This window comes from Notechis scutatus, chromosome 3 (genome assembly GCF_049901735.1).
Source record: "Notechis scutatus isolate UNSWTSFEM ecotype Mainland chromosome 3, rNotScu1.2, whole genome shotgun sequence".
Classification (NCBI taxonomy): domain Eukaryota; kingdom Metazoa; phylum Chordata; class Lepidosauria; order Squamata; family Elapidae; genus Notechis; species Notechis scutatus.
In genome coordinates this window covers 56,788,785-56,813,241 of record NC_142011.1, presented here as the reverse complement: position 1 = coordinate 56,813,241, position 24,457 = coordinate 56,788,785, and the positions used below count along the sequence as shown (strand labels likewise).

Genomic DNA, 24,457 nt, shown 5'->3' with positions numbered 1-24,457 from the left:
AGGAAAGAACTCCCTTATTGTTCTCTTCTGACCAGCCTGACTCTGGCCAAGAAGGGAAATCTTTTAAATCCGAAAAATGAAGGAATGTTAATTAAAAGTGTGCTTTTTTAATATTCTGAAAAAGTGTAGGAAGAAAAAATTGTAAAAGTGTTCGTTGTTGTTGTATGCCATCTTTTGCAAGAGAATTGGTCCTGTCAAGTCAGCCTTGACTTCTGGTTATTGTCTGGGCTCATCTCTGAAGTATTTTTGGCAAGATTGGTACAGTTTAAAGTGAGCCTTTTTATCTTTTCCTCATATTTGAGGGGGGAAAATTAAAATTTCAAACTTTATTTCCCAAGTCTGTTCAACTACAATACCTTTCATCTAGCCAAAATAGTGATTGGTTGCAGTTGGTGTTATAGTCAGATTTAGAAATTGGGGGACATGAAACTAGTAGACTATTAAAATGTACACATAGTGTATCAGTGAAGCAAAGATATCTAGAGCTACTTTATCAGTATTTGATAATGTTTTATAATGCTTTATTTGAAACCCTAAGCAAAATTTGACTCATAAATTGTAGAACTATAATAATTGGGATTTCTTGTTGTTCTTTAGTTCACTCTCATATAAGCATACACATAAGCCAAGTTTGCATTGCCTTCGCAGGCTTTATTGCTACAGGAAGTTGTTGTTGTACAAAAATAGAGTTTATCCCAATGCAAATAGAGGACAAAGAATACAAAATCAGGAGAGGAGAAATAGGAAATGCCCTTGTTAAGGCCAAGTGGGGAAAGTGGGGGGAATAGGAATTGCTGATCCTAGGCCAGGGCATAGCATCAGTTTCTAATGTATACCAGACCCACTGTCAGCTTCATAAATAGGTTGCCACCAGGGAATGAGTGGGGTACAAATAAATAAATAACTTATAGAATAAATAAGTTGGATTAGAAAATTTAAACTTTCTAAATAGGTTTAGAAAATGTCACTTCTAAGGCAGGTGGGTTCCCACTCTGCTGGTACTAAATAATGATTGAACCAGAACTGAAAACCATTGCTGCTTCCATTGCCAGCCTGGTACGTGCAGTAATCAAACTCCAAACCATTGCTAGTATGTCTGTGTATGTTGCACACCAGTATGCCACTGCCATCATTGGCTTTATACCAAACTCCTTTTCTACCCGTGGAGGCCTTGATGTGCTCCCAGTTCTGGCTTGCAAAAATCCTGATAACTACTGATAACTACTAGATGGCATCAACCTTCCTTAACCCAGATCTGGTAGCTCTAAGAAACACATCAAATTTGTCCTTTCATACATCCACACCCTTTCTGCTAAAGGATAGGCTCTCACTGGAAAAAATCATCAAACTTCTCCCAAACAAACTACATTATTCAATCATCAGATAATGCACTGATTATATTCTAGCACAGGTCACAAGTTTGGAGCGACCACTGAATGTTCAGGGCACTAAATAGGCTTCCAAAATTATCCTTCATGCTTATCCACAATTGCTCCTATCTAGATGCAGTCAGAACATGTTTCTAAAGAAAAGGCAGAAGGTGGGCTCAAATGAAAACTGGGGAGAGAATTGCAGAAGATAACATGACCTAGTGAACAGCCTTCTTTCAACTACCTGGAAGAAGATCAGTTGGCATTACAAGTATCTCAAGCTAAATGCCACACCCCCATCTCATGAATAAGGTGTGAGAATTTCCAATGCTTTTTATTCAGTGGGACAAAAGGCTTGATAGGTAAGAAGATTCACAACGCTGTTGATAGACCAATCTTTAAGGGAGAAATGTCCATTCTAGAGTCATGCAAAAAAGAAAGTATACCTTCTATGGTTATTATGTATCAGGACATAGTAAAAATAATCTGGCCCTTATTAGTTCTTAAAGGTAGGTAAAGGCAACCTTAGATGCACAACAATACATGACATGTTATGCCATGTCATCATTTGTTTTACAAAAAGGAGAAGCCATGTGTGAAAAAGTAAGTACACTCTTACTGCTTCAAAAGGTATGTAGAGGCTAAATAGCAGCCAGGTGCTGCTACTCAAGTACCCTTGATCAATTGACCATCAGCAAGTGTGACTACTCTATAAAAGCCAAAATTTTAGGAGTTTGCTGGTCTCCAGTATTGAGGTTTGTGTTAACAGAATGCCAAAAAGGAAATGCATCAGTAATCATACCAGCAGAGTGGGAACCCACCTGCCTTAGAAGTTGTAAGAAGTTATAAGAAATTATAAGAAGTTATAAGAAGTTATAAGGCCATTTCTAAATAATTTAAAGTCTGCCATTCTATAGTGAAGAAGATTATTCACAAGTGGAAAATATTCAAGACAGTTGCCAATCTTCTCAGAAGAGGATGTCCCAGCAAATTCACCCCAAGGTCAGATTCTGCAATGCCCAGAGAAATTGCAAAAAATCTAAGAGTTACATCTCAGACATTACAGACCTCAGCATGTTGAAAGTTAAAATTTCATGACTGTACAATTAGAAAAAGACTGAACAAGTATGGTTTGTCTGGAAGGGTCGCCAGGATAAAGACTCTTGTCTCTAAAAAGAACATGACAGCATAGCTTAGGTTTACAAAGTTGCATCTGAACAAATCACAGAACTTCTGGAACACTGTCCTTTGGATAGATGAGACCCATATGGAGATGTTTGGCCATAATGCACAGTGCTACATTTGGTGAATACCAAACAGTATATCAGCACAAACCTCTGATACTAACCATCAAGCATGAGGGTGATGATTTAGGCTTGTTTTGCAGCCACAGGACCTGGGCACTGTGCAATTATTGAATCAACTATGAACTCCTCTGTATACCAAAGTATTCTAAGTCGAATCTGAGGCCATCTGTCCAACAGTTAAAACTTGGCCAGCATTGACCCATGGATCCTTGGACAACAATCCCATGCACACCAGCAAATCTACAATAGAATGACTAAAAAGAAAAGAATCAAGGTGTTGCAATGGCCCAATCAAAGTCCAGACATCAACCCAACTGAATGCTGTGTCAGGACCTCAAGAGAGCTATGCATAAACAAATACTCACAAATCTCAATGAACTGAAACAACATTGTAAAGAACAGCAGGCCAAATTTCCTCCACAACAGGGGTCCCCAAACTTGGAAATTTTAAGACTTGTGGACTTCAACAGCTGCCTGGAGAATTCTGGGAGTTGAAGTCTACAAGTCTTAAAGTTGCCAAGTTTGGAGACCTCTGCTCCACAACAATAAGAGAAGCTGATAAAGTCATACAGAAAATGATTAATGATCAAGTTATTGCTGATAAGATATTGAATCATAAGGTGTACTTAGTTTTTCACACATGGCTTTTCCATTTTGGCTTTTTGTAAAAAAAAGATGACATGGTGTAATATGTCATGTGTTGTTCATCTGAAGTTATATTTACCTATTTTTAAGAACTAAAGATCAGATGATTTTTTTACTATGTCCTGATAAGTAAAACCATAGAATTCAAAGAGGGCGTGCTTTCTTTTTCACATGACTGTATAACTAGCATCACTGATGAGAGGTAAATGCTCTCGAAAGAAGGCCAAGATATACACTGCTCAAAAAAATAAAGGGAACACTTAAACAACACAATGTAACTCCAAGTCAATCACACTTCTGTGAAATCAAACTGTCCACTTAGGTAGCAACACTGATTGACAATCAATTTCACATGCTGTTGTGCAAATGGAATAGACAACAGGTGGAAAGCATAGGCAGTTAGCAAGACATCCCCAATAAAGGAGTGGTTCTGCAGGTGGTGACCACAGACCACTTCTCAGTTCCTATGCTTTCTGGCTGATGGTTTGGTCACTTTTGAATGCTGGTGGTCCTGTCACTCTACTGGTAGAATGAGACAGAGTCTACAACCCACACAAGTGGCTCAGGTAGTGCAGCTCATCCAGGATGGCACATCAATGCGAGCTGTGGCAAGAAGGTTTGCTGTGTCTGTCAGCGTAGTGTCCAGAGCATGGAGGCGCTACCATGAGACAGGCCAGTACATCAGGAGATGTGGAGGAGGCCGTAGGAGGGCAACAGGAAGGGACAGGAGGAGCACTGCCAGAGCCCTGCAAAATGACCTCCAGCGGGCCACAAATGTGCATGTGGCTGCTCAAACGGTCAGAAACAGACTTCATGAGGGTGGTATGAGGGCCCAACATCCACAGGTGGGGGTTGTCCTTACAGCCCAACACCGTGCAGGACATTTGGCATTTGTCAGAGAACACCAAGATTGGCAAATTCGCCACTGGTGCCCTGTGCTCTTCACAGATGAAAGCAGGTTCACACCGAGCACATGCGACAGACATGACAGGGTCTGGAGACGCTGTGGAGAACGTTCTGCTGCCTGCAACATCCTCCAGCATGACCGGTTTGGCAGTGGGTCAGTAATGGTGTGGAGTGGCATTTCTTTAGGGAACTGGACAACCCTCCATGTGCTCGCCAGAGGTAGCCTGACTGCCATTAGGTACCTAGATGAGATCCTGAGACCCCTTGTGAGACCATATGCTGGTGCGGTTGGCCCTGGGTTCCTCCTAATGCAAGACAATGCTAGATCTCATGTGGCTGGAGTGTGTCAGCAGTTCCTGCAAGACGAAGGCATTGATGCTATGGACTGGCTCGCCCATTCCCCAGACCTGAATCCAATGGAGCACATCTGGGACATCATGTCTCGCTCCATCCACCAACGCCACGTTGCACCACAGACTGTCCAGGAGTTGGGGGATGCTTTAGTCCAGGTGTGGGAGGAGATCCCTCAGGAAACCATTTGCCACCTCATCAGGAGCATGCCCAGGCGTTGTAGGGAGGTCATACAGGCACATGGAGGCCACACACACTACTGAGCCTTCTTTTGACTTGTTTTAAGGACATTACATCAAAGTTGGATCAGCCTGTAGTGTTTTTTCCACTTTAATTTTGAGTGTAACTCCAAATCCAGACCTCCATGGGTTGCTAAGTTTGATTTCCATTGATCATTTTTGTGTGATTTTGTTGTCAGCACATTCAACTATGTAATGAACAAAGTATTTAATAACAATATTTCATTCATTCAGATCTGGGATGTCTTATTTTTGTGTTCCCTTTATTTTTTTGAGCAGTGTATTTAGGCCAACAATACTATGCTTAGCTCCTGTTAATTGTGCATTCATTCCTTGCACCTGGACTCTAGTGTGAAGTTTATTTCTCCTCCTGCTGCCACTTACCGGCAGGGCAGGCTTATTTTTATTTTATTTATTTGTATCCCGCCTTTATCATTTTTACAAATAACTCAAGGCAGTGAACATGTCCAGCACACTTTCCTCCTATTTTCCCCACAACAACAACCCTGTAAGGTGAGTTGGGCTAAGAGAGAGGGACTGGCCCAAAGTCACCCAGCTGACTTTCATGGTTAAGGTGGGACATGAACTCACCGTTTCCCACTTTCTAGCCTGGTGCCTTAACCACTAGACCAAATTGGCTGTCTATGATCTCTTATATCTATCTTTTATGATCTCTCTGTAGCATGAACAAGGATATATCAATTCAGAAACCCTGGGAGCGCAGATCAGATAGCATATTTAGCCCACACAACCACATGCAGCTGCTGAACCTTTTTCCACATTTTGCCAGACATTGTATATATCCAGGAAAGAGAAGTTCTCAAACAGGACGGGTCGGCAGCAAGGTTTAGACATGAAATTCTTCTCTACAGGCACAAGACCTTGCTGTGTGATGTAATTCATGACCTGGTCATAGTTAGTGCGGTAAGAATCACATGACCCACTGCAATACTTGAACAAAACAACCTCCTCAGTTTTATAGCCAAGCCCCAGGTCCTGCACATTGAGTGCGCGGCTATGTAAGCGACAAGGACCCTTCCCAGACCTTCTGGAGTTTCTCCTGGCATTTCTTGAGTGCGATGGGGAATGTGAAGTCCCGAGAAGTTCAGATGTGCTCAGGTCTTGCATGGCCACGTTTTTCCCTGGAAGAAAAAAGGGAGAGGGGTCTTAATTCTTCCTCCCAAGGAGAAAAGAATAATACAGGAGGAGTGTTCCTAAGATGAAAAAGGGCATAAATCTTGAAGAAAATACAATTCTCAACCCAGATCACCCTCTGGGAGAAAGGAAGTCTCAAAAATCCAATTGACTTGGATCAAGAATTCAAATGAAGCACCCTCTTCCCCAAGCCACTTTCCCTGGAAAAATGCCAGGTCCCTACCATGCTGGTGGTTCCACGTAGCCAGAAATGGTGTTTCCATGCTGTTATTTTCCATAGAGGCAGAGTTGACAGAGCCCAGGCTTCCTGAAGCTGCTCTCAATGTCTCTGAATTTGCCATGACTATCTCAGCAAACAGTGATAGTATAGTTAAGGTACCCCACAAATCCCGCTCCTAAGATAAGACAGGAGGATATATAACAGTAAATATGCTAATTAGGATACAAATAAAGTGGAAAGTAAGATTTGCTAAATGCAGGGCTATTTTAGATATGATGATTCCCCCCCCATGACATCACATGTGGTCAAGACGGCCTTTGCCCAGCTCTACTGGTGCATCAGTAATGGAACCTATGGGAAGGTCTTGCAACAATAATTCATATTGTGATCACTACCCAACTGGACTACTGTACCTGTCAATAGTGGTGTCCCCCAAGGCAGTGTTCTAGGATCAACTCTCTTCATACTCTACATAAATGACCTCTGTGGTCATATTAAGAGCAACTGCGTTCTCTTCGCTGATGATGTAAAGCTATTCAATACCACAGACAATACTGCCATCCTTCAAAAAGACCTCGACTATGTATCAGAATGGTCAAACAAATGGCAACTTCAAATCTCAACAAATAAATGCTCTGTCTTACATATTGGCAAAAAAAAAAATCAGAAAATAAAATACAAGCTGAATAGTCAAGACCTTGTTGGTGATCCAAACTCTGTCAAGGACCTTGGAGTACTCATCTCTAATGATCTAAGTGCTAGAGCCCACTGTAACTACATAGCCAAAAAGGCATTAAGAGTTGTTAACCTAATCCTACATAGCTTTTTCTCTGGTAATATCACACTACTAACTAGAGCATACAAAACATTTGCTAGACCAATACTTGAATACAACTCATCATCTGGAACCCGCATTATGTATCTGATATTAACACAGTTGAGAAAGTCCAGAAATATTTCACAAGAAGAGTTCTCCACTCCTCTACTCGTTGCAGAATACCTTATGCCACCAGAGTTGAAATACTAGACCTAGAAAACCTAGAACTACGCCACCTTCAGTCCGATCTAAGTATAGTATATAAAATTATACATTGCAATATCCTACCTGTCAATGAATACTTCAGCTTCAACCATAACAATACAAGAGCATTCAATAGATACAAACTCAAGGTAAACCGCACCAAACTTGATTGCAGAAAATACGACTTTAGCAACAGAGTGGTCAATGTCTGGAATACTCTACCTGACTCTGTGGTTTCTTCCCCAAACCCCAAAAACTTTAACCTTAGACTACTAAGGTTACTATTGACCTCACCCCTTTCCTAAGAGGTCTGTAGGGGGCGTACATAAGCACACCAACCTGCCTACCATCCCTGTCCTATTGTTTCTTTTTATTTTTCTTATATGTATCCATTTCATATATTCATAACTATGTTTATACTTATACCTGTTCTTTTATAATCGCTTGACAAATAAAATAAATAAATAAATAAATAAAATAAAATTGCTTGTGATCTCCTACTTATGTGAAGTTGGGCAACAACCTAAGGCTATGAAAAGATAGTTATGCATCATAGTCCCCATCCTATGGAACAAACTTTCAAGTTTGACTTGCTCTAAAATTGATGGCATTACAGAATCAAGTTAAGACAAAGCTCTTCTGGAGCTCTCTCTTTTTTAAAAAAAAAACTTAGTTAAGATGATACCATCTTTTGAATTTGCTTTTTGTGTGTTGTTCCATTTATAGCCTGCCTTGTTGGTTGTCTTTAAATTTTAACCTTTTGCACCTTGAGTATTTTATTTCTTACCATTGATGCTTTATGTTTGTGATATTGTTGAAAATCTTGATTATGGAAGTATAAAATTGGAATGCAGTAAATACAGCCCTTCCATGGTGTAAAATGTGTGTCAAATGATCATAGGAAAATATCAGCATGAAAAGGAATCTTTTTCACTTCAATCATATCCAGTGAGAAATCATGCAAATTCATCACACAAATGCCCACACAAATGCCCATCTGAATTCATCACACAAATCAGTATGTGACAGGCTGTATATTTTGGACTGTTATAGAAATGATATTCATATTAAAAGTGACTATCTCAAGTGTGAAATTTGAAGCTTTGTCTGCCAGAAATGGACCAAAGAAACCAATATACCGAAAACAAAAGTGATGTGAAACAACGGAGAAACTCTCCCATCTTTCATAAATTGAATTGACGTCTTTCATAAACAAGGCCTTTGTAACGTTCCACTGTTTCTGGAACTAATGCCCTGAAATCAAGAACATTCCTTAGCATTGACTAACTCACCCTGCATCGTGCTTGTTGGATAGGAAATCTCCTGCAGGAAGAGGGAGGTCTGTGTAATTTGTGCCTTGACCCGTCAACTCTCCACTCCATCCTACCTAAAATACAAAGACAAAGCTCAGGAACCCAGTGCCATTTCTCTGAATGTGAAGACTAATTTTCACTCTTGGAAGCTTCTGGTCCAGGTATGGCCCCTGCCTGTTCTACCTCTATGAGAAGTTCTTCCTGGATTATACAATTCTTTCAATAAATGCCTCAATCCAATTAAATAAAGGTGCTGAAGAAGCTCCTAATTAGATACCTTTTTGTGACTGGCCCGACTAAGGTATATATTGCAATTTTTAAATAAAATCTCCTTGTAATTGATCTGCTACATTAATAGAACGTTATATTGATATTTCCATGGCTCCATCCCAATGTATCTATAACTGCCAGTAAAATTTTAAAATGCAAATCCTCTAATGTTAGCTAAGAATAGCAATACCCAAATTAAACATAAATTTTGCAACAGAATGCAAACATTATCGTTCATTGTATTATGTTATTCCCAACAGCATCCAAAAATATTTCATGAAATAATCATAGATCCTCCCAGTATTGGAGAACAGTAACCTCTGAAGTATCTGTCAGGTTCACATACTAATAGGTAGAATACCTATTAATATTTATATATTTAAAAGTGCTTCACCTACACTTGAAACAGAATATGCTCATAGAAAAGTCTTACATTAAAATTTTCCACATGGGGAACTATTGTGGTGTGAATGATCTCAGGAGTCCACTTTCCTTTAAAAAAACAGTTTTATCTACCTTTCATCTGCAAGAATTTTGGATTATAAACTAAGGATACAAAGAATGGATTTAGTGGAGCAATATCACCAGTGGTTCCTTTTACCACCCTCAGAATGCCCAAAGTAGGTGAGCTTTTTCATTTTGGGTTTTTTTTTAGGGCAAAATGGGAGCCCTAAGACCTGCAAATATTTAAACAATTCATTTCATTCATTAAAATTCATGATACTCCATCAAAATAGGCCTTGGATCACCTACTTTTGAAAAGCCAAGTCTGGTGCAGACCTTGAACTCATAGGAATGCCTTTAAGTAATTTAATTGTTTTAAGCTCTTCAGAGCAGAGATCTATTTCTTTTTATCCCGCAATGGGCATACAGAAATGGGATAAATATAATTACATACAGAAATATGCCAATCAAAGAAATAAATCTGATTCTTCGCCATTCTACACACTTTTGTGTATAACTGTGTTGTAATCTAATCTTTTAGTTTTTACTGTCAGCTATGTTTACCCACTCAATACTCATGGATATTTTTTATGTTTGCACTGTTTCTATCAGACACTTTCCAGCTGCCTATTAAAAATGAATCATGCTATTGGCACTGCCATGTTGAATGAAGCACCAGGAACCTAGGAGGAATCCTCCTGCCCTCACACTTCTGATCCACAATTACAAAGAGCAACTCTTTGGAGAACTGAATGGAGAAATGGAGAGATCACAAAGAGTCTTGAGTAATAGCTGGAACTAACAAAAAATGCTAAATGTTGTTTTACATCCTGGTTTAATTTTAGACACATCGAGCAACCAAAGATGTGCCCCTAGCTGGACAAGATTTCTTTTTCTACAGTGCAGGGCTGGGAAGCTTCCTGAACAATCACTCCCAAGATCCCTCACCAATGGTATTTTGACTTTGGGGAGTATCGAATCAGATATTTGGGATGCTATCTTGAGTTTGTAGGTTTGTATTTTTCTCAGACTCCCACAAGGTGGCAACACAAAACCAGTTTTTTCCCCCTACTGCTTTCTTTGCCCATACAGAAGGAGTTTCTTCTCACTATTTCCCAAGGACTGACAGAGTTCCTGGACTTGACTTTTCAGAAAATAATACAGAAGAGTCCAAATTCCTTCAGAGAGCATCAAGAACCCAACAGTTCAACCCTGAATTCCATATATTGTCTTTTATTGTAGAGACACATTAACTTCTTGGAATGTCTCGCTCTATATTTTTAGGAGACCTATAGATAAAGCTGGAACATGACCACTGAAGTAAAAACAAGGGTAGAAAAAGCTCGAACAGCATTCTTCAAAATGAAAAAGGTCTTCTGCAGTCACAACACAAGGCTAAGATTGAAAATCAGATTGTTTCATCTTTTCTATCCTGCTCTACAGAGTGGAGAGCTGGTCTCTTGAGTCACTTGAAGAGATTAGAAGCATTTGAAATGTGAACTTACAGGTGGCTGTTATGTATAAATTGGGTAGATAAAATCAGATGATAAGCTGCCTGGGAAAGCCAAGGGAAATAATCAAAACCATAAAAAGCGACAGTCAGAATATTTTGGACATGCGATGTGACACCTGGAAAAATACGGCATACTTCATTTAATCCTCCAAGGAAAGACTGAAGGCAAACGAGGTCCAGTCAGAAGAAGAACATCATGGCTTCAAAATCTAAGGGACTGGTTTGGACAAAACTCAACAGTCCTTTTTCGTGTGGCTGTTGATAAAACTAGAATAGCCAACATGATCACCAATATCCGATGATGGATATGGCACAAGAAGAAGACAGATAAAGCCACTTTCTGAAGAACAAGCACTCCTACCCTTTCTAAGTTGTTTGGTCTTTCTTGGAATCTGCCAGGGACCATGAACATATTTTCAGAAACACCCAGCAAATATGGTCCATTTAATTTTTCCTTTCCTTTCACCTTTCATGTAGGGCCACAATCAGATTTCTTTTATCTGTCATTCAGAAATGATCAAAGGAATTTTTGTTGTTTTCAATCACAGCCATACAAAAATGAATACATTGCTGACGTCTGCTTCCACATCTCGTAAATCGATACAGAAGTCATCAGCTTCTAGCAATAAGTTCAGATGTTTTGGATAATGACACTTTTCCTTTCCCAAGACCTTTGAATGGGAAAGCTGTGCCTTCTTATAGTGTTATGGCAAAGCTGCTAGGCCTTAATTTCACTTATCTGTATTATGGCAAGTATCCAAGATCTGAAAGTGAATTGACAAAAAAAGTTGGAACCACAGGAGATATGAGAGAAAAGCAACATGCAGAAATAGCTGGGCTATTCATTGAAGAGTTTGCTGCAAACCTGACTGGAAAGACCTAAATAACCCCTTGGGTTCATTCCTAAAAGTTGACACTTAGCATGCTAACACATGCAAAGCCAAAGTCAGATTGTTCCTGTTCCATCACTATAATTTGTGTCATTAACTGGTTATTTCACTGTATTCATAAAGGAGAAATGTTTAGAGTGGGTTTTGTAAAAATCAAATAGCGCAAGCACCCAAAACCTCTTTTTTCCCCACAGGCAATTCAGCAAACAGGTCAAACAATGGATAATAAAGAAGAACATACTTGTCAACTGTGGACAGTCTGAATGGCTATTTCTGAGTTACTTCAAAGCAGTTTACCAATAAGATGTCTTAAGTTCCACTTGGATTTTGATGTACTAGAGCAAAAGAAAAATATTATCCTTTTGGATGCCTAGAAATATCAGAACAAATGTTTACATTAAGGCGGTCTGTTGCCAAATTGTTGAAGGAAGCTCATTTGATGTTTACTTTCCAAAACAAAGGGATATTGGCAACAAAGAATTTCTTAATCTGGTAGATTGCCGACGTATTCACCATTCAGCACCACCTGCTCACCTTTAGAAAGCGTCAGTGATATATAATATACCATATGCGATATCTCTAGTGGCTAGAAACACAAGACAATGTCATAAAATTAGAGACACCAATCTAGAGACAAGTGTAGATGGAGCAGCCTTTTATAAATCCCACCACAGTAGGAATAAACGTGAGCAAATTAGACAGGCAGAAACTGCATCAAAAATTGCAACCATATGTTACAATTCCCACATTCCCCTCAATTGCAAATAATCAGCAGAGAGGTGCCTCTAAAATCAGTATTAGAAAGGAAAGGAAAAGTGGGCCAGCTTACTCCAGTGATGGTGGGAATTGGGCAAAGGGGCAGCATATACAGTGCAATCACTGGCACATTTACTCAGAAGTAAATATTTAAGAAGAAGTAAGTATTTATGAATTGCACTCTTAGTTCTTAAAGAACACCAGCATCCATAAAATGTGTGGAACGTCCAGACACTCTTTTGGGTCTTAGTTGAGCACAAAGGACAAACCAGATATGGTCCAGCCTGATTGATCTGGACTGAAAGCTTCAACAGAAATCCCAGAAATAGAGAGGACCGTTGAGCAGATTCCTGGCCATCAGGAAAGGTAAAAGGCCACCCATGAGCTGGGATCAAGGACAAGATCGCCAACCTTTTTTCACACAGACTGCCCCTCTTTCCAGCCACCCACCAGACCTCCCCACTGCCCACCGTTGATTCCCTGCTTCCCTGTCTGGACAACTAGGACTTTTGGAAGCCACGAGGCAGACCGGATCGGAGCAAGAAGCCTGGGATCGAGGCAATCGGGAGCCTGAGCCACTCTCTGGAGAATCAATGCGCTTTTTTTAAGCCCTGATCTGTGGGAGGCAACCACGTTGCTCCTCCCTACACCCTAAGATCTTCCAAAGTAGATCTGCTTACACAAATCCATTCGCCCGTCACCCTCAGTTGCCCCGATCTCTCCTCCCCCAGCGCCCCCTCCCTTCCGCCGGTTTGGAAGGCGCTCACGCACTTTCCGAGCCCGCCCCACTCACCGTGCGCTCCGTCTCGACAGATCGGGCGCCTTCTGTTGCGCGCGGCTCTCCGGGGACCATGCTCCGAGACTCCGGGCCGTGAAGCGCCTCCTCCTGGGTACCGGCCCTTCCAGGGCATCGAATTCGCTCCTTGTACCGGAGAGATGACAGTCGCCGTGGGCCAGGTTAGCGCTCGCGGGAGCGAGATACCCTCGCCAAAACAGCTACGGAGCTGGGGGATCCTGAACTCTTGGTTTTTTTTTTTTTTTTCAGGCGGACGGAGATTTTGCTTCTCCCCGATTTGGGTCGGAGCCCAGAATCGGGGCAGGCGCGCAGGCACGCACCCCGACAGGTTTCCCGGCTCGGGACTCCCCGCTGGCCCGCTCTTGCCCCTTACCTCCCGGCGACGGCAGCTCCCCGGCAGCTCCTGCCTTCAGCCGGCCCCGGGGGCCATGGCCCGACGTCCCCCAGGATCCTTCCACTGAAGTCGCCGGCCTTCACGTCGCCAGCATGGCCAGCAGGTGCCCGGAGCGCTCAGCGCCCTCCTGTGGGGGGAAAAGTTCGGGTTGAAAAGCGGCTGAGGGCCCGGACAGAAGCGGCGGGGCGGGCCCCGATCCACGGACCAAACCCCTTCCAACGCCGGCCCGCGCTCAACTCGCGCAGCAAGGAAAATCCGCCAAAGGAGCGCGCAGCCGGCGGGACTCGGACTCGTGACCGGCAGAACGCCAGTCCAGGCGGCCTCTGGGAGGGAGAAAAGGACCAGCTCCATCTCAGCGCCTAGCCGAGTCTGGTGTCAAATTCCAGGCTCAGCTGTCACCTGATCCCCGGAGCGGGGCGGAGCGGGTTAGTCCCGCCGACGAAGAGGAAGAGAGCGAGAGCGAGAGCGAGAGCGATCCACGGAAAGGATGGCGAAGGAGCTCCCCCGCCGCCACCCCCTTCTCCTGGGACCAAGGGAATTTAGAAGCAGACGTCGCCGATGGACGCCACCTGTGCGCCGAGTGCCTGGGCACTTTTACACTGGAGACGAGGGGAGCCCCCTGGAAGCTCACAGGGAGTAAGAACGCGGACGGGCCATTTGGCAGGACTAAAACCCAGCCCTCAAATCCTGCTCAGAGAAATGAAGGAATGGCTCCACGTGAAATGACAGGGAATAGCAACGGCAGACTGGGAGAGAGTGGAAGGAAGGACCTTTGTTTTCTCATGGGCCTTCTGGTCCTAATACTCACCTCCCTCAGCCCAGCTGCACCAACGGAGGAAGAACACATGTGCACATGGGCAAGTAAACAGAAGTTTAGTGCTTGCTGGGTGATCCCAGTAGCAGAAATTATCTCTGTCTATTCATTGCCTTGGGCACCAGTCTTGACAGTCTGTTTGTCCAAAGAGGAGAGAGTGATTAGGAAGATCTTCACAAGAAGAGAAAAACAACAACAACAACAACAGATAAATGAATAGAAGCAGTGGTTGAATGAATAGAAGCAGATAAATGAATAGAAGCAGTCATCACCAAAGTATCACAGGTTCACTGACAGACTCTCCGCAGCAATTCTCAGACACTAACTTGGTGTCTGACTCACAGATCTGAGCTTGGTTGAAGACTCTTGGACATACAATATGATCTAGCACAGTGTTTTTCAAACTTGGCAACTTTCAGGTGTCTGGGTTTCAACTCCTATAATTCTCCAGTCGGCAGGCCACTTGGAGAATTCTGGGAATTGAAGGCTACAAATCTTAAAGTTGCCAAGTTTGAGAAAAACTTGATAGCACAAATAAATAGGAAATTTTATTGCATTCCTTAAGTTACTTAAATAATTTGTTGGCTTTTGTCAGCCTGAAAATGCAGTCAATTCTTAACTGACAGTAGATTAATTCCACTGTGTTTTTTCCTGCCACCCTTCCCATGGTTCTGCCTCACACTTTTTGGTCTTGAAGCTGAGGTTTTGTTGATATAATTGACATTTCTTGACAGAAACTCTGGCTGCCAGTGCTGACTCCCAGACTGTTGCTCAGAATTCACAGCAATTGTTGCTCCTCTGAAAGTACTGGTAACCTAACAGCTGGTGAAATGGACTAATTCCTTGCACTACTCTTGGTTCATATGATTATGGATGTGTTCATCTCTAACAAGGAGTCATGTTATGTTAATGATGCTACTCTTCCATCTACATTTCCTTGGCAGAACCTCTGCAGTTCTTATTTTCAGGTTCTCAGATATAGAAGACATAGACATCTGATACAAACTGAAGAAAAAAAAATTAGGAAATTGTGCATTACCATGCCACAGTGTCATCCTGGCCTTTTCTATTTGCATCCTGGTGTTGGACATGATATATTTCAATATCTTGACATACATTTGGTCATTTATTCCTCCTCTTCCCCCTTGTAGATGCCTATTGTTTAGGAAATTCTGTGTTTAGGAAATTCTTACAAATAACTGAGACTAGGTGGAGATAATCCTGGACCATTTGCATTTATTCCAATCCATTCAAAGTTCCCTCATTTAGCTGAGTTTTTTCTAGAGTGAGATGAATATAAAGTAATTATTTCACTTTAATTTTAGAATGACTTAGAAAACTTGTATTTTACCAGTGACATGTACCAGTGATCTTTCCAGGATAGAAAGATATATCCAGGATGTATCCTGTCCATATCATGGACAATCATACACTTCACATCTCCTTGCTACCAATCCAAGTCTGTGCTGCTGGAATTTGACAGCACAATCTCAGAATATTTTTCAGTCTTGGGGGGGTTTACAGGTGTTAGCAAATTGTGTCCCAGTGGCTACCTACTCCATTCCCACTTTGAACCACATCCACAAATACCCTCTCTCTCCCCAAAGCCCATACATTTCAGCTGTACACCTGCTGGGGATTCACTACATCACTAATGGTGCTCCTGCAGGAAGTGACCATATCAGAAGTATCCACCATGCTCTACTTTAATATTTAAAATTGAGTGGCAATAACTTTCCATTAATTTGGTCAGATCCTTCTCTGTCCATTTCTGGAAAGGGCAGGAACAGAATGTAAGGCTTAATGCCTGCAATGTCTACCATTCTAGCCCTTCTTGGCTATAATTCCTGGCTCAGACCTCAGTGGCAAAGGTGACTCTTTGCTAGACGTCACCAGTGGAATTCCCCAGATGACTCACAACTTCCCTCCCTACAACAGGTACCCTCCTAGACAAAGTCCCACATAGTGGCTGAAATATTCTATCAATCAGCTTATGGACAAGTTGTTACTTCAAAACATCTGTTTTATTTTTATACTGTCCTTAAATAACTGCGCTGGCACAGCAGAAATTTTCTTGGACTTCAATTAGCTTTTTCCTGGGAGGCATACATGGAAAGGGATTGTGCCCCTTTATTTTTCCAAGTTCCCTGATTTCAGACAGCTTTGGAGCATGAAGTGATGTCTCACATCTCCTGCCTACCCTTCCCTATTTGCTGTTGTATGTAAGCCCCTCCCTCCATTTCATTTCTGACTGGCTACATTTGCTCTCAGTTGCTCTCTCTTATCTCTACTTACTTTTTCCCAACCGGGCGCGCTGTCTTGTCACCAGATCAAAACCAGTGTAGCTTGATCAATTGACAATCCAAATTGGAGGGGCTGGGCTGGGCTTATTTAATAACTTTGCTCTGGAGATCTGCTGGATGGCAAATGAGTCTGTGCTATGATACTGCATCTAGCCCTCCTCCCCTTCAGCCTAGCCAGCTCTATATATAGGTAAAACATTATTTACTCTTAGCCACAGAGGAACTTATCCCTGAGCACATTTGCTTAAATCTATTAGGATTATCCTATGTGACAGCTCCTTTTTTATTAAAGTGTAGCCACTCCTCTTTAGCTCACACTTGTATGAAATGAATGTCGTATTGTCCTTTCATGTGGCATAACTTGTTCAGAGACCCAGCATCAGAGTGAGTGCTATCAAAAAATATCATACTAAATGGATTTCTGGTCTCTCCAGCGATAAGAAATGAACTCTTCGATAGATTGAGGCATCAAGATAGAACATTCTTTTCCTAGATAGTGGCAACGTTAAGCACAGGAATTGTGGTCTTTTTACTGATAGTCTTCTAGTGATAATTCCATCTTGATCATAAAAATAATTGCTGCACAATGTATGTATATATACACCCAAACATTTCCCACTGAACATTTGGTACTCCCTCCTGCCTCCCTCAACTGTTTCAAGAGGGTTATTTTAAGCAACTATAACTTGTGCCTGAATTTCTGTATTTGCATTTTTCCTTCTCCATCCTTTCTTCCTTTTGGATAATGTTTGCATCATTTTCCATTTTAATCAATATATGGCTTTTTGAATGGTTTTGGAATTTTACAGATGAATCCTCCTCTAAATGCTATAATGTGTAGAATAAAGAAGACTGCCCAGGATGGACCCACATGTGAATTAAAACATCCCATTTTCCTAGATTGTAAAGTGAACTTTTACAGTATATCATTATCATTTTATATACTTTTATATTCTTAACAGATTTGGGTACTCTTTTATCTCATGCCTTTTTATCTCTATAGAGTTGCCACTGTATAATCTGTTGAATTAATTTGCTGTAAATCATAAATATTACGAATGGAGAAGAAATAAATAAACGCTGCTCCCTGTTACATATGTTGTGGGTGTCCTTTTCTTAATTCTCCACAATTCAGAGAAATCCCATTAACTATGAGAGACATTTAAAGGGTTTATTTGTCTTTCTGCCACCATCCAACTCTTTTCTGATTTATCAAATGAGCTTGTTCTTTTCTTATCTTTATATCTTGGAGGTGACATAATGGCACATTTTTAAACCAAGAAGCAAGTTAACTTTTAATAAATAACTTAAAATGTGTTTAAAAACAGGTTAAATTAATATTCACATGTCTATAGTTGTAAATTGTTGTCTTCCCTAGTACTAACAGAAGATAGTCCTTGTATTACAACAACACTTGGGACTGGAATTTCCATACATAAGCAATGCAATCGTAACATGTGATGTCACACGATCCTTAGCAACAGCAAATCTTGGTTGTTGTTCTAATCCCAGGGCTGCATAGGTCATAAAGCAAAAAGCCCAGGACTGCATGGGAGTCCTAGTCAAGAAGACAGGCGGATGCACAGGTAGCATGATGGGTATTGCAGGTAAACAATGCAGAGGACAGGTGGGTATACAGCAGGTATAAGAATGCTGTGGCTGGGGGCTAAAGTGTGTGAATGGGTGTGCAAGTGCTGAAGAAAGTGGGAATGCCATAGGCAGGTGCTACATAGGGCCGGCAAGCAAAAAACAGAACAAAACAAAAAACAATAACAGTGGGAACAACTGACTTCCTACTTAACTTGGTGAAATTAGAGAATCTCAGAAATTACAATCACATGACCAAGGTTGCTGCAACATTTAACTGCAAGCCATGTGCTAAGCTGGGATGCTGTGATTGTCACAACTTTGCAGACTGGTCATAAGTCCCTTCATAATTTTGAACTGTCATTGAAGTAGTAGTCATAACTTGAGGATTACCTATTCAATAACCTTGTACGATAGATGGAGGTTATCCTAGGCTAGGACTCTGGGTCTCCCTCAAGCTGGTCCTTCCATCCACACCTCCAAAATCCCTGTTTCCTCCTTCCTCTGGAATATAAACTGGAGTGCTATTTTGCACTGCCATACTTTGCAGTACTACCACCCAATCATCACACTTTCCAAGTAGAGATTGTAGCCTTCAAGATGCATGGAATGCTTTTCTTCTCAATTTCAAAGGTGGAGCCTAGCTATGTATACTTTGCATGGCTTGTACTAAATCTTGGATAATCTACTGCATTTTGCCAGAGAAATGTATATGAAAGCAATAGCAACACCCTTCATTATACTTGTAGTACCAATTTAAGTAATTTTTCACATAACAAGAAAAATTCCAAAACATGTATATCAGCCTTTCACAACTTAGTTCCCATTGTGTGATGTATGTAATTCCTGAAGGCCATTCTGGGACCTGAAGTCAATATACTGGATCAGGGGTCACCAACCTTTTGGACCTCAGGAACCACCAAACTCATAATTTTAAATCCCAGCAACCACTAACCGGTTCTGTGGACGTGGCCTAATTTGTGGGTGTGGCTTGGTGGTCATGGGACTGGCTGGGCATGGCTTGTATGTAAATATTATAAATATTTATATAAATATTGAATTTTTTATTTAAAAAAGAGCAACTTTTACCCAAAATTAGGGAAAGCAGGCAGGCAGATTGCGTTGCTTACAGAATCATAGATTCATTCAGTGATCTATCTATCTGCCATCGGCTAGCTCAATCTGTCACATAAATTTTGCTAGTGAGAAAACTCACAAAATTAACTCACCATGTATGTAAATATTATACTTTTTATTAAAAAAGAGCAACTTTTATCCAAAATCAGGCAAAGCAGGCAGGCAGATTGAGTTGCTCACAGAATCATTCAGTGATCTATCTATCTGCCATCAGCTAGCTCAGTCTCTCAAATTTACTTGCCATGAGTCTACACTGAATAATAGAACCTTCAGTCTAAGGGAGGTTCGGCTGTGCTTAAAAGCAGAGCCGAAGATCTAGCTAGAAAGCAAGAAATCCGACCATTTCTGCTTCCTAGTTGATCTAAATCTCCCGGCAAAGCAGAACAGATGATGGTTGGAAAAAGGAAAAAGAGCAATTTAGCAGGCAAGTTTGCCGGGTAGGGAGTGAGTGGGTGGGGACGGTTCCTGCGGTCCATGTGGGAAGCGCAGCCTTGTGTTTCTGCACAGCCTGGATTAATTGCTTGGTGGGGGTGCTCAAGGGGTGAGATTTCTCTGCGGCCCACCAAAATTTTCTCACGGCCCACCAGTGGGCTACAGCCCACTGGTTGACAACCGCTGTACTGGATGGCACAAAGCTGGAGGACGTATGGACTCAAGCACTGCTATTTACTTTTCAGGGAAGACAAAAATAATTCTAAATGTCATAGCTGTCTTTTGGAAGGTTCTTTCTAAGCTCTTCCAGCTTAATGAATAGAACTTTGGTAGTATATCTTTGTGTATCAAAGAATGAAAGCGAACAAATGTAGGTAGATGAGATTAAGTCTTTTTCACATCCTTTCATTGTACTAGAAATATCTTTTCCAGCTTAATTCTCTCTGGGAATTCTAGCCAAGAATCTTGGGATTTTTCATCCAAAAAAAGATCATAGAAGCTGGTACCAGTTAAAATTACTGTTCTTTTCTGCATTCCATTTGCTTCACAGTTGGAAGCCATTTGCATTAATTTCTCAAATCTCATTCAAGGATGAGAAGTATTATTGTATTATATTCCAGGAAGAAGAAGTTTGTTGCCTACCATGAAGTTATGAAATAATTAAATCAAGCAAATGGTTTTCAATCCACTATTTGGGGCTTCTGTGACAATTCTTTCATAAATTACTCTTCAGTTGGGTGGATTAATGCAGTCTGGAGGGGAGGAGAGACAATAGAAGTGAAGTATTAAAATTAAAGTGAAAACCATTTAGCTTACCTATTTGTCCTTCTTACGAATCAGTGTCCTCAACATAACCTAAAAAAAGACAGCTCACATTTCTAGTTAGGGTAGGACTAGAGCAAAATCATTTCTTTCTCTACCATTTGCTGCCGCAGAATATATTCCAGTGCAGCCTTCTCCAAGACATTTCCCTCTGGATGTATTATGACTGGTCCTCACAGTTCTCAGCTTTTGTTAGATATATTCGCTAAAAATAATCAGAACTCTATATTCTGAGTAACTGGTTAGAACCAGATTCGATAACACTGTTCTAGGGCCTTGGTTAAGCTGACATTTTGAACGTCACTCAAATTATCACTTACACTGTAGGGAAATTATATTTTCTCAGGGATAAATAGCTTTTTAAAATTTTTACTGCTGCTAAAAATGCTTTTTCTCCCAGACAGCATATCAACTGCAGCAGTAGGGAAGGTGTGGAATGCACTTCCCACATGCCAGAGGCACTTTTGGGTGAGTGCTAGTGATGTCATTGGTGACAAGCACCACTCTCCCCTTCCCCTTCCATTTTCTTTTTTAAAAGCATGTTTCTTTTTTTAAATCTTCAAGGGGGTTGAGCAAATTACAGCCTCATTAAATATAGAAAACACAAACATGATTAGTTCTGTTAAGACAACTACACTCCTCTTTCTCCTAATAGTAGTAATCTGTTCACATTAGATTGCATTGCAGCTATGCTTTTAAATAAGCAAACGTCAATCAGTAAAACCAATCAATATAACTAAGAAAGGACTTTGAGGTTTCTAATTCACGATTCTCTTATGACAGAATAACTACATCATTTATAGAATTAAACTCTAAAACTAATATCTATAGATTTTAGAGAACAGGCATTTACAGGTATTAATTTTTGTCAGTATATGACATGCAATTTGTACAATAGCCTTGCCTGCTTTTTCATCAAATGTGTTTATATAATACTGGAAAACTCTTACACGATCGTCTGTCAGTGGTACCTAACTACCTATTATTTAAGGTGTCTGTGTCCAAGTGTATGATCCAGCAAATGATGGAATTGAATGGCATAATCCAAACTCATTTTTTATTCTGTGGGGTATAATTAGTTAGAATTTTAAATTCTCTGAGGTAAACATTCATGTGTGAATATTTTTACGTAAACTCCTAATCCTCTATGAATATTCCTTGGATGTTTGTTTTAATGAAACAGGCTAGCAAGAGCATAGTTAACCGTACAAATGTACAGTTCTGCTGCTTCTGAACACATTGATTTTGAAAGAATCTAATCTCTGATTAATGAAAATATAATGTATTAAAGTACAAAGACTAGAAAAATGTTAAAAATTCAGAGAGAATAGTTCTGAATGAAGTTATTTTGAATGTGAAAAACATACTATTGGAAAATTGGCCATCTCAATTTATTTATTTGGGTGTGAGTGTGAGTGTGTGTGTGTGTGTGTGTGTGTGTGTGTGTGTGTGTATATATATATATATATATATATATATATATATATATATATATATATATATATATATATATATAATGTTTTCTGAGGTTCTCACGGGTATTTGTATGTGGATCTTTGGTTATTCGGGTTTTCTCCCGCGTAAAATTGGAAGTATCTAGGCGATGTTTCGATGAAGTCTCACTCATCATCTTCAGGCTTGTGTCTTCGGCTCTGTGCTTCTCACAGCCAAGCCCCCACCCAATCAAGTCACACCCCCACTAGCAGTTAAAATGAAGAAGCAGCTGCTAGCTCACATTACTCTGAGAAGCACAGAGCCGAAGACACAAGCCTGAAGATGATGAATGAGACTTCATCGAAACGTCGCCTAGATACTTCCAATTTTACGTGGGAGAAAACCCGATATATATATCTTAATGAACTTAATGAACAGATAGAGGTGAAATTAAAAAACCAAACAACCAGGGGTGGGATCCGACAGGGTTAACTACCAGTTCGGTGATTTACGAGGTTCGGTGATTTATGATGTGCTTCCCTGCACTCAGCAGGCGTGCACCTGTAAATCGTCATCAGCACGCTGTGTGCAGCCTTTGAAAAAGCCCTTTTTTCCTGCTTTTTTAACTGCAGCTGTGCCTCGCACGGCAGCTGAAGTTGAAAAAATCAGGAAATAAAGGTCAGGTAAGAGCCCAGGTGGGCAGGTGGCCAAAAACATCAGCAGACATAGAACCGGTTCAACTTGATCCAAAATTGATCCATTGGTTGCGGTAGGAATTGACTGATCAGCTTGTCTCCAAAGCCTGACATGGGCTGAGAGAGAGAGTGCAGTAACTGGCTCTAAGTCACCTAGCTGGCTTTCATGCAGAGGTGATATTCAGCAGGTTCTGACCAGTTCTGGAGAACTGGTAGTGGAAATTTTAAATAGTTTCTAGAACTGGCAAATACAACCTCTGACTGGCCCCACCCCCATCTATTCTCTGCCTCCCAAATCCCAGCTGATTGGCTGGGTCTTCTTTTGTTGCCCTGCATGGGAGAACGGAGCTGGAAAGCAGATTAATGGGGTGGGAAGGGAATGGGATTTTGCAGTATCCTTCCTCTGCCACACCCACGAAGCCTTCCCACAGAACCAGTAGTAAAAAAATTTGAATCCCACCACTGCTTTCATGCCTAAGCAGGACTAGAACTCATTGTCTCCTAGTTCCTAGGCCAGCATCTTCACCACTTTATCAAAGTGGCTCTCATCCAAACTATGCACTATTGTGAGTGTGTGTGTGGGGGTGGGGGGTGCTTTTTTGCTTTTTGACCTTTTTAATCACCAGCAAGGCCTGACTCTTATTAGGAGGTGGATGCTAAGTGAGACTCTGCTTATAAGATAGAAGATGAGAGTGGAAACTACCAAACCACTGTCCCAGTTAGAGGCAAACTATGAGTTCATCCATTCTGCTTTAAGTAAAATAAAGGCTTATGGGAAGTCATACTTGGACTTAAAGAGAACCATCTTCTTGGTAAGATGAATCAGTAGTTAATAAAAATTATGGGAACAAATTATGACAAAAATTGGCAAATCCAGAAAACACCCTGATAATGTGGACAGTTTCCCTAAATGGAAGAGATGATATGTTATCTGAATTCATTGGATTTTCTTTGAGAAAATACAATAACCAAGCAATCCAACACAAGCAGTTCAAATGTGCAATTCTCTAGCCAATCATAGAAGCTATAATTATGAAGCCATCAAAGGGTTGTTGAAACTTATTTGATATAGACAGCAAGGTCCTCAGAATAAATAAGCAAGTCATCCAAATAATGTGACAAAAATCACCTACAAGGTCTTGAAGTGTAGTCCAGCAAGAGAACCATTTAAAAAGTGACTATTTTTTTCTTCTTCTGATACTTGGTTTCATTAATTCTTACATACATGTAGGATATACCACAGCTTTCTACTTAATTACTGAGACCTGTTGGGGTCAGTGAGGTCATTGGTCTTAACTCCATGGCATCTGACTCAATTTGTGCATGTGTCAACATTGCAAGAATATGCATAGAGATGGGGCTTTGTCTACCTCTTGCTTGTTTGACACGCTCCCCCTCTCATGGATTCCATTGGATGAGATTTTAAAGATCCTTTTTATTTTCACCTAATTGTTTATTGCACAGGTACAGAATCCATTATGTTTTAATCAGGAAGACCAACACTGAAGAGCCTGTTCTCCATCAATAATCCAAAGCTACATATTGACATGATAGCTTTGAAAGTATCATTAGCAAAACATCTAAACGTTCAAATTAATTCTCATTAGAATAACTGAAGTCCAACAAGTTTTATATTGACTTTA

The 24,457-nt window shown here is 40.8% G+C and overlaps 1 protein-coding gene across 8 annotated transcripts; it reads right to left on the bottom strand.

Annotated features, from left to right (window-relative positions):
- Positions 1 to 626: 626 nt before the first annotated feature.
- On the bottom strand, positions 627 to 17,577 carry ARTN (artemin). Of its 8 annotated transcripts, XM_087960117.1 has the most exons (7): positions 16,700 to 17,577; positions 14,399 to 14,539; positions 13,570 to 13,717; positions 13,194 to 13,322; positions 8,507 to 8,601; positions 6,197 to 6,368; positions 627 to 5,960 (listed from the first exon to the last, which is right to left on the bottom strand). In XM_087960117.1, exons 4-7 carry the CDS (start codon positions 13,309 to 13,311, stop codon positions 5,557 to 5,559), a joined length of 789 nt encoding a protein of 262 aa, XP_087816243.1. In that variant the 5' UTR covers positions 13,312 to 13,322; positions 13,570 to 13,717; positions 14,399 to 14,539; positions 16,700 to 17,577; the 3' UTR covers positions 627 to 5,556. The 8 variants fall into 8 exon arrangements, with proteins under 8 accessions (XP_087816243.1, XP_087816245.1, XP_087816244.1 ...); XM_087960119.1 differs by lacking the exons at positions 13,570 to 13,717; positions 14,399 to 14,539; positions 16,700 to 17,577 and adding exons at positions 11,221 to 11,518; positions 11,886 to 11,979 and having other exon boundaries at positions 8,507 to 8,597; positions 13,194 to 13,327; XM_087960118.1 differs by lacking the exons at positions 13,194 to 13,322; positions 13,570 to 13,717; positions 14,399 to 14,539; positions 16,700 to 17,577 and adding exons at positions 11,221 to 11,518; positions 11,886 to 11,979; positions 12,871 to 13,062 and having other exon boundaries at positions 8,507 to 8,597.
- Positions 17,578 to 24,457: the final 6,880 nt, after the last annotated feature.